This window comes from Haliotis cracherodii, unplaced genomic scaffold (assembly GCF_022045235.1).
Source record: "Haliotis cracherodii isolate W230 unplaced genomic scaffold, xgHalCrac1.p SCAF_3, whole genome shotgun sequence".
Classification (NCBI taxonomy): Eukaryota; Metazoa; Mollusca; class Gastropoda; order Lepetellida; family Haliotidae; genus Haliotis; species Haliotis cracherodii.
The window spans coordinates 61,454,515-61,466,196 of NW_027266286.1; the positions used below are offsets into that span (position 1 = coordinate 61,454,515).

General features: G+C 39.7%; 1 protein-coding gene across 1 annotated transcript; it reads left to right on the forward strand.

The window, feature by feature from the left end:
* The first annotated feature begins 3,724 nt into the window (after positions 1-3,724).
* LOC139474835 (uncharacterized) lies at positions 3,725-6,911 on the forward strand. Its single transcript, XM_071257983.1, has 2 exons — positions 3,725-3,776; positions 6,574-6,911. The coding sequence occupies exons 1-2, from the start codon at positions 3,725-3,727 to the stop codon at positions 6,909-6,911; spliced, it is 390 nt and encodes a 129-aa protein (XP_071114084.1).
* Positions 6,912-11,682: the final 4,771 nt, after the last annotated feature.

Genomic DNA, 11,682 nt, shown 5'->3' on the forward strand with positions numbered 1-11,682 from the left:
AGCATGGATTGCCAAAGATCTATTCTACCCGAGTCGCATTTCGTAATGACAACATCGCATATACTATTTATCTTTTGATTGAACTTCATAAAATTGCAATTTTATGTCGATAATAATCTTCGGAATGATGTGATCTCATTTTTCTCATAACAATGAGAACACTAAACAGTTTTTAACTACCAATAAAAGCCAATTCACAGAATTATTACAACAAATTCATTTGGCAGACGTGATGACAGTTCGTGTACTGCAAAAAATAACCTGGAGCGTTAGAACGCTTTTTTCACTTGCAACAAAGTATAGGAATTAACACAGCAATTTGTGAAATGGTACAAATCCATCACAAAAGTAACTATCGATTTAGATTGTAGATCGTTCATACTTAGTAGCCCTGGACACAGTGTTCTTTTTAAACACAAACAAAAACAATCACAACACAATACATAATTATATAGATAGAAGTGTATGGATCATGAGACAAACACACAAAATAGAAAGGTATGTAAGTTCTGGTAACACCTAACAACGTAGGCTAGCCATGTCAGGGCTATTTATGGAATCGTGCTTGAATGTGCGATAATAAACCCTGGGATATTTTTTCATGATGTCGGTACATCTACAAACGCCCTATGTACTGTCTAAACTTCCAGACCGCCTCCGTGATCTAGTGGTAGATTGTCCGCCCGGAGAGCGGAAGGTTCGGGGTTCGATCCCAGCCTCCCCATTCCAAAAGACGTTAAAATATGGTATTTGTTGTTACCCTGTCTGGCGCTCGGCATTAAGGGGCTAAAACAAGGACTGTACGGCTCGGAGTCAGTATACTGTGTCTGAGTGGGGTATTCATGTTAAACTCCGGCATGGTATATCAGGGAGCTAGCATTATAAATCGGCTTCAGTCCGGACTAGTACAAGCACACACACACACACACACACACACACACACACACACACACACACACACACACACACACACACACACACACACACACACACACACATACATGTGCATGCACGCCGCTATATAAGTGCAATAATCTTTGACGCGACGTTAAACCCCATTTCACCTCACCCCACCGACCTACTCACCACCCTCGTGACAATTGAGAAGGATTTAATACTGATCCGACTTTGATACTGATGTACAAAGAGTCTGCTTCTTTACAAGATGACGACAGTCTTCAAACTTCAACAGTTTCTGTTAAATGTATCGCCTTCTCAAATTTCATTTAAACCGAAATACCATAAAAACAGAAATTTGACTTTCTCATTTAACACTGGGTCACTTTTTACGACCTTGTTTTCGATGACGACACAATCGCACGGCTAAAGTTATAAATCATCAAGATGAAGAGGTCCACCGCATGAGGTTTGCCACATGAGGTATCCCACGCTGACGTGTACCCCAAAACTTGTCTCATCACTGTCGCGACACGTGGACCTACCCAGCAATCAACAGTATTTTAACTGTTAAACTTCACATAACGAAATTAATTTCGACTGTTTGATTAAGCATGGCAAGCACTCGGATCTCGAAGATGTCCACATTGCTTATTGTCGGAATAGGTGAGTATTGTGTTTAAAAAGAGGTGATTATGTTATGGAAGAGAACAATCGCTGGTCATAATCTTTGGGGCAAAAGAAAGTATACCGAGTTGTTTTTTAATGATATTGAAAATTGAAAGAATTGGTGTTAAATTTGATTATGTCTATCTATCCATCACTCATTCCTGCAACAGTCTTCAGCAACCCATCCACGCCGTAAAATGCGACTAAGCTTGTCGTAAGAGGCGTCTAACGGGATCGGGTGGTCAGGAAGTTGATGAAGTCATCGTATCCCGATTGCATGGATCGATGCTCATGATGTCAATCACTGGATTGTCTGGTCAAAACTTGATTATTTACAGACCGCCGTCATATAGCTGTTATATTGATGAGTGCGGCGTTAAACAACAAACAAACAAACAAATCATTCCTGCAACTGGTTGTAAGACGTAATTCTGTGGTTGGGTAATTTTGTATAAAAATATGAAGACTGGGGTAAAAAATGAATTTGCAACCATATGATCCCTACCATGTTTGAAAAATTGTAAATTTGTGCCGTCTTGATTTTCAAAGATACGATGTCTACGATACCCACCCGCAGTTATGTATCATGCGAATGTTTGTTGTTTAATTTTTGAAAGGTTTAAATCAAGTGATAATGTAAAATTGTAAACCTGTAGAAGCATGGATTGCCAAAGATCTATTCTACCCGAGTCGCATTTCGTAATGACAACATCGCATATACTATTTATCTTTTGATTGAACTTCATAAAATTGCAATTTTATGTCGATAATAATCTTCGGAATGATGTGATCTCATTTTTCTCATAACAATGAGAACACTAAACAGTTTTTAACTACCAATAAAAGCCAATTCACAGAATTATTACAACAAATTCATTTGGCAGACGTGATGACAGTTCGTGTACTGCAAAAAATAACCTGGAGCGTTAGAACGCTTTTTTCACTTGCAACAAAGTATAGGAATTAACACAGCAATTTGTGAAATGGTACAAATCCATCACAAAAGTAACTATCGATTTAGATTGTAGATCGTTCATACTTAGTAGCCCTGGACACAGTGTTCTTTTTAAACACAAACAAAAACAATCACAACACAATACATAATTATATAGATAGAAGTGTATGGATCATGAGACAAACACACAAAATAGAAAGGTATGTAAGTTCTGGTAACACCTAACAACGTAGGCTAGCCATGTCAGGGCTATTTATGGAATCGTGCTTGAATGTGCGATAATAAACCCTGGGATATTTTTTCATGATGTCGGTACATCTACAAACGCCCTATGTACTGTCTAAACCTCCAGACCGCCTCCGTGATCTAGTGGTAGATTGTCCGCCCGGAGAGCGGAAGGTTCGGGGTTCGATCCCAGCCTCCCCATTCCAAAAGACGTTAAAATATGGTATTTGTTGTTACCCTGTCTGGCGCTCGGCATTAAGGGGCTAAAACAAGGACTGTACGGCTCGGAGTCAGTATACTGTGTCTGAGTGGGGTATTCATGTTAAACTCCGGCATGGTATATCAGGGAGCTAGCATTATAAATCGGCTTCAGTCCGGACTAGTACAAGCACACACACACACACACACACACACACACACACACACACACACACACACACACACACACACACACACACACACACATACATGTGCATGCACGCCGCTATATAAGTGCAATAATCTTTGACGCGACGTTAAACCCCATTTCACCTCACCCCACCGACCTACTCACCACCCTCGTGACAATTGAGAAGGATTTAATACTGATCCGACTTTGATACTGATGTACAAAGAGTCTGCTTCTTTACAAGATGACGACAGTCTTCAAACTTCAACAGTTTCTGTTAAATGTATCGCCTTCTCAAATTTCATTTAAACCGAAATACCATAAAAACAGAAATTTGACTTTCTCATTTAACACTGGGTCACTTTTTACGACCTTGTTTTCGATGACGACACAATCGCACGGCTAAAGTTATAAATCATCAAGATGAAGAGGTCCACCGCATGAGGTTTGCCACATGAGGTATCCCACGCTGACGTGTACCCCAAAACTTGTCTCATCACTGTCGCGACACGTGGACCTACCCAGCAATCAACAGTATTTTAACTGTTAAACTTCACATAACGAAATTAATTTCGACTGTTTGATTAAGCATGGCAAGCACTCGGATCTCGAAGATGTCCACATTGCTTATTGTCGGAATAGGTGAGTATTGTGTTTAAAAAGAGGTGATTATGTTATGGAAGAGAACAATCGCTGGTCATAATCTTTGGGGCAAAAGAAAGTATACCGAGTTGTTTTTTAATGATATTGAAAATTGAAAGAATTGGTGTTAAATTTGATTATGTCTATCTATCCATCACTCATTCCTGCAACAGTCTTCAGCAACCCATCCACGCCGTAAAATGCGACTAAGCTTGTCGTAAGAGGCGTCTAACGGGATCGGGTGGTCAGGAAGTTGATGAAGTCATCGTATCCCGATTGCATGGATCGATGCTCATGATGTCAATCACTGGATTGTCTGGTCAAAACTTGATTATTTACAGACCGCCGTCATATAGCTGTTATATTGATGAGTGCGGCGTTAAACAACAAACAAACAAACAAATCATTCCTGCAACTGGTTGTAAGACGTAATTCTGTGGTTGGGTAATTTTGTATAAAAATATGAAGACTGGGGTAAAAAATGAATTTGCAACCATATGATCCCTACCATGTTTGAAAAATTGTAAATTTGTGCCGTCTTGATTTTCAAAGATACGATGTCTACGATACCCACCCGCAGTTATGTATCATGCGAATGTTTGTTGTTTAATTTTTGAAAGGTTTAAATCAAGTGATAATGTAAAATTGTAAACCTGTAGAAGCATTCTGTGAGTGCTGACTAAGCGCCCGTATATTTTGTTTGGATATGATATCGCTGACTTAAGATATATTGAATAGAACATCAAACATACGATAAAATCAAATGAGAGGTATAGTTTCTTTTGTTCCTCGGTTTATTATCAAATACATGAGGTCGTAATTGGTCGTGACTCATTCTGAGATACTATTGACACCGTTATTTGATTGACAGAACATACGCCTTATCTTCAGCTATTAACTCCACAACAGAATCTATGATTATGTAAGAAATGTTCCAGCGTATAATTAGATTCCCTGGTATCGTAACACATATTGCTTATAATCATAGCACATATTTGAAAGCAGTGTTTTTGGCATGTATGAAATTCGGCAATGCATACATTGATGGTAAACTGACCCATTGAAATTCCGGGTCTTCAGCAACCCATGCTTGCCGTAAATGGCGACTATGCTTGTCGTAAGAGGCGACTAACGGGATCGGGTGGTCAGGCTCGCTGACTTGGTTGATGCATGTCATCGTATACCAATTGCGTGAATCGATGCTCATAATGTCAATCACTGGATTGTCTGGTCAATATTCGACAAGCACAGTCGCCATTTTACGGCAAGCATGGATTGGTGAAGACCTATTCTACCCCGGATCTTCACGGGTATGCAGATATGATAACCCTTAACTCATGATGCATGTGATGACACCCAATCCATAAGGCATAATTATGTGATTACACACAATTAATGATGCCCATGTGGTAACCCTCAAGCACTGATTCATATGTGATAACCTCAACCCCTGATACATGTGTGATAACCTCAACCCCTGATACATATGAGATAACCTCAACCCCTGATACATGTGTGATAACCTCAACCCCTGATACACATGCGATAACCTCAAAACACCATACATATGGGATAACCTCAACCACTGATACATATGGGATAACCTCAACCACATATACATATGTGATAACCTCAACCCACCATATATATGTGATAACCTCAGCCCCTGAAACATATGTGATAACCTCAACCCCTGATACATGTGATAACCCTCAACCTCCGATGCATATGTGATAACCTCAACCCATGATACATATGTGATGATACATATGTGATAACCCTCAAGCACTGATACAAATGTGATAACCCTCAATCCATGACACATGTGATAACCTCAACCCGATGCATATGTGATAACCTCAACCCATGCTACATATGTGATGATACATATGTGATAACCCTCAAGCACTGATACAAATGTGATAACCCTCAATCCATGACACATGTGATAACCTCAACCCCTGATACATTTATGATAACCCTCAAGCCCTGATATATATGTGATAACCCTCAAGCCCCGATACATATGTGATAACCTCAACCCCTGATACATATGTGATGATACATATGTGATAACCCTCAACCACCGATGCATATGTGATAACCTCAACCCCTGATACATATGTGATGATACATATGTGATAACCCTCAAGCACTGATACTTATGTGATAACCTCAGTCCGTGTCACATATGTGATAACCTCAACCCGATACATATGTGAAAACCTCAACCGCTGATACATTTATGATAAACCTCAACCCCTGATACATTTATGATAACCCTCAAGCCCTGATATATATGCGATGACCTCGACCCAATACATATGTGATAACCTTAACCCTGATACATATGTGATAACCTCAACTCACGATTCATATATGATAACCCTCAACCCATGATACATATGTGATAAGCTCAACCCCTGATGCATATGTGATAACCTCAACTCTTGATGCATATGTGATACCCTCAACCCTGATCTGATACATATGTGATAACCTGAATCTACGATGACTATGTGATAACCCCCACCCACCCCCCCCCCCCCCCCACCCATGATGCATATGTGATAACCCTCAACCCCTGATGCATATGTGATAACCCCCAACCCATGATGCACATGTGATAACCCTCAACCCCTGATACATATGTGATTACGTCAACCCGATACATATGTGATAACCCCCAACCCCAGCTACATATGTGATAACCCTCAACCCATGATGCACATATACACCAAGTCATTCCTCATTCTCACGCACTTTAATATTCAGCATTCCTGTTATTACTTTTCAGCCCTCATAACGAGAGTTACCTCCCTTGATACACCGAGCGCTGACTGTTCCGGTGAGCACTGCCACAAAGATCCGCCAGGGGGCGAGCAGGAATTCGAAGAGGAGGGGGAACACCCTATGCTGTACTGGTTGACGGGCGATTCCTGCTACAAAGTTGGCGACTTTAACCCTTTCCTTACGATGGAACAACAACAGGAAGATCCCAAGTTCTGCCCTGAAGGTACCGAGTTTTATTGGAAGGACCCAAAGGAGTGGACGCAAGAAGAAAAAGACGCCATGGGACTCGTAGAAGTAGACTATGATGAGTATATGAAGCAGACTGAACAGAAAATTGAGTGACCTGTCTGGAACCCGAACACTTTGTATTGACGTGTACAAATCAGTGCTTTGGTATGGAGAACACGGAACACCTGCCACACATATAGATTAGATGATCCAAGTTCGTTAACACCATGCTGCTTGATTGAATGAAACACAGATTATTCTGAAGAGTGTCTACAATTATCCGGGTCTGAGTAATGTTGTTAAAAGTTGTCATTTATGAATAAAATATTTTTTAATGTTTTAAAATTATATGTATGAGTAAAAGATAGAAACACGAATAATAGAGACAGAGAGACAGAGATGGAGAGAGAGTGTAAAAGAAAGATAATTTCATTATTTAAATCAGAACTTCAAATTTCTGTGGTACAACTTCAACTGAAAGGAAAGTATAACCAGCAGTACCACAGACCGGTTTATGTGGTATATGTAATTAGCAGTACAACAACGGGACAGTAAATATAACTAGCAGTAGAGAACTAGAGAACTATATAGAGAAAGCACACCCTTCGCTTGGTCCGTCCTACTGTGCGGCGTCAGGCAATAAAGTTTGCCCATGTAGTTGTAGTATAGAAGGTCCCTACGTAGAACAAGGCTACTGAAGCATACCACCAATACCAAGAGACGTATAAACACCTAAGTCGTGTTGAGTCCATGTTGCCTTCTTATTGCGCTGTGAGCCTGCAGTAACATGTCGCCTAGACATAGTCAGATCCCGGCGGTGAGTGGAAGATAAAGCCTGGATAACAACCAGTAGCTTCTGACAGAGTTTATGTAGTCCTGCACCATGACTGTGGAATTTATGTTTTTTAGGTATTTTTTTAAACTAAAAGCCTAGGCAAGTCTAGATAAAACTAGCCAAGTCTAGTTTGCTCCATATGAAAACAGCAGAAGAGAAAAGGTTCTTTCGAAAATATATATATTTATATTGCTGTCCTGTATGTGAAACAAGAGTGGAGAATGAATATATGTTTATATTAGAATGTGGATAATACAAATGAATGTTATCAGACAAGTGTACTTACCAACAACTTTTTGCCACAATCCAAATATGTATAGATTTAAAATGCTGCTGTCATCCCCATTTAAACAATTACTTCTACAACTATGTGAATACCTGTATTACAGGTAGGAAAGAACTGGTGATTATGAAAAGCCTGTAAATCTGCCAAATTGTACCTGACATTGACGTTTTTCACTGTACTACACTATTTGTAATGTATGTATTGTGTATGGGCAAGTGGCCTTAGTGCAGATAAAATACTTTGAAGACTTTATTTACATGTAATTGTAATGCATTTCAGAAATATTATGATCAAACGAAGGACATATTAATTCATCAAATAGTCTTATGATGTTTTTATTATATGATAATACGATTAGGAAACGAATACGAATAGAAAACAGATACAAATAGGAAACGAGTACGAAAAGGAAACAAATAACAAAAGGAAACAAATGCGAATAGCAAACAAATACCAAAAGGAAACATACGAAAAGGAAACAAATATGAATAGGAAACAAATACGAATAGGAAACAAATACGAATAGGAAACAAATTCGAATAGGTAACAAATACGAAAAGGAAACAAATACGAATAGTAAACAAATACCAAAAGGAAACATACGAAAAGGAAACAAATTTGAATAAGCTATAAAACAACCGTGGAGCCGGCACATCGAGACACAAACTTATTTTCAAAGCAAGTAAACCCCTTGAAAGGTGCATGTCAACACATTGCCCGCCCTAAGACTCAGAACAATGAAGAGGCCAATACGTTCACACCCAGTGCAGCAATGTGCACTGAATCTAGGGACGGCGTCCTCCAATGTGACAAAACAGTGGATAAAAACACCGCCATTACTCTTAAGTCAGTCACAGCGCAAATAAATCTCTCAAACTTTATTTTTAACTGTCGTTTCTCAGATACCAGACTGCCTTTTCTCCTTTGAGCAAACTTTGTCAACCTTCATGCCAACAGGCCATGTGAAAAAAGTAACGTTCCTCCTGGGTACAAAATATCCCAGCTTAGGGCTCTGTGCCAAACATAAACCTTCAAGAAGGTAAATCAACCCCCTTCCATATTTTTTTATTTGTCATAAATCTTTTGTTTGTTTGTTTGTTGTTTAACACCACACTCGGCAACTTCCCAGCTATATCATAGCTGTCTGTAAATAATCGAGTATGGACCAGGAAATCCAGTGATTGACATCATGAGTATCGATCCATGCAAATGGGATACGATGGCGTGCATCAACCAAGTCAGCGAGCCTGACCACCCGATCCCGTTAGTCACCTCTTACGGGACCCCACCGCCTCAGGGGTTTAGTTGATGTAGAGCGTTCCGAGAGACCGGAAGCTCGGTGGTTTCATCCCCAGACGCGTCATACCAAAAGACGTTAAAAGATGGTACTTGTTGTTACCCTGTCTGTCGCTCGGCACTAAGGAGGTAAAACAATGAATCAGTATGCTGTGTCTGAGTGAGGTATTCATGAAAAACTGCGGTATTGTATCTCTGTGTACTTGCACTATTTAATCGGCATCAGTCCGGACTAGTACAGACAGACAGACTCAATTGCGTAGATCGATGCTCATGATGTCAGTCATTGAATTGTCAGGTCCACGCTCGATTGTTTACAGATCGTCGTGATAAAGCTGGACTGAGTGCCGTGTCCTACAGTGAGACAATCAGACAGACAAACAAAAGCATGAATACACAATGCCATTTAGAAAGTGGTCAAATGTAACTAATGTTATATTTGGGATAACACTTTCTTAGTAAAGTACAGATTCTAGTACTTTTTTGGGTTGAGTCCCGTCCACTTGTCAGGGTAGTACTCAAAGTACGTGATCTAGACTACCAGTTGTCGGACTTTCATATTTTGTGGAAGCCACGGTGGCTGAGTGGGTTAGATCACTGACTTTGTGTGCTGGCGATTAGGTGCCTCACCCTGGCAGGTGTGGGTTCGAATCCCGGACGGGACTCAACCCAAAAAAGTACTAGAATCTGTACTTTACTCAGAAAGTGTTTTCCCAAAAATAACATTAGTTACAAACAAAAGCATATTTGAGACTAAACACATCAATCAGTTTTATAGTTCCACGTGATATATTGCGCTTCTCTGAACAGGATGATGAATCTTTGTTTCATATTCACTGAATCTGAAAAGGAAATTCGAATTAATTTTATAAAAATCATAAAAGGCTCGCAAACATCGAAAGACAAAAAGTTGTTTCAAGACTGTTTTTACACATTTGATTTATGGTAGATTTGGAGCGATTTATCATATTAATCCTGACGCGAAAATGGGTTTGACGAGGAAATTCCTTCACATCAAATGATGTCCACCCCAAAAAGCATTTGTTTAAGAGACAAAGCGAAATAATTTTGTTTGATTGAATGAAACCGCGCAAAAGAAAGTATATACCCATGTTTGATGGTGGCTAAAAATGAAACAAACAATAAATGGTTATTCGATGGCGATATATTGATACGGGTATCATAGTTGTGTTTTGACCTTAAGTCTCCAGTGTTTCTAGCCTGGGAACGTTTTGATAATTTATAAGTTTTTGGTCAAATCTAATTTTCAAGTGTATGCTTTTTTTTGCCCGACGCCTTATCTTGTCTCGCCACAACGATGAGACTTAAATATGGTTGTATACGTGTTGTGGTCGTGGGTTGCACACCTGAGTGAGTGAGTGAGTGAGTGAGTGAGTGAGTGAGTGAGTGAGTGAGTGAGTGAGTGAGTGACTGAGTGACTGACTGACTGACTGACTGACTGACTGACTGAATGAATGAATGAATGAATGACTGACTGACTGTGGTTGTACGTCGCTTTTTGCAATATACCTGCATTATCACGACAGGAGACACCAGAAATGGGCTTCATGCATTGTACCCATGTGGGGAATCGAAACCGGGTCTTCGGATTGACGAGCGAACGCTTTAACCACTAGATTACTCCGCCGCCCCTTGTGCACCTGACTTCTGCGGGGTGCATTTAATGCACTCAAATACAGGACGTTAAGGATTCCGTGATTCAGACGTTTGTCTGTTTTAGTTGAACGCCACAATATTTAAAACATATCATTTCAATCTGTAAAAAATCAAATTTGGACAAAAGAAATATGTGACAGATATTATGAGCAACGCCCCCCCCCCCCCCTCTCCCCCTGGGGTACAATGACAACCATTGCCTGACCACGTTTGTACGTCACACCCGTGAAGACCAGGGTTATATTTTCAGCAACTGATGCTTGTGATAATAGGCGACTAAAGGGATCTGTTGCGTAGATCGAGGCTCACGATGTCGTCCATACACAATTATTTGGCTGGAATATTGCTGAATCTGCGTTGATCTACAAACAAACAATATGCAAATATTATGACACATGAGGGAAAGCATCTGAATACGACAAAACATATTTCACCACATAATCGGTATTCATCTATTATGTTTTCAGATTCGTCGTATTTCAATTTTAATTGGTAAGTAACAGTATATGTTAATTGAGCTGAGCTAAGAAACAACCATTTCCCCAGTCATAATTTCTTTTGGAAGGTGTACAGAGATTAACATTGATTCATGTATTAACATGTAAATCATCAATAAACGTTGTACCTTCATGTTGACGTTAACCCATGACAAGTCGATACATTAAATCATTGTAAACAGCCTTCCATAAGCCCTAGTTCGAACTGTTGCTCGGAGTATACGAATGTGACAACTATATACATTGATTTTAACTATATATAAATGAACACAGCATTAAAACGTTAGAGGAACA

Bases quoted from the DNA above. Each gene is read 5' to 3' on its own strand.
- LOC139474835 (XM_071257983.1), top strand. From the start codon at position 3,725: ATGGCAAGCACTCGGATCTCGAAGATGTCCACATTGCTTATTGTCGGA. The intron at 3,777-6,573 runs GTGAGTATTGTG...ATTACTTTTCAG, and splicing joins ATTGCTTATTGTCGGAATAG to CCCTCATAACGAGAGTTACC.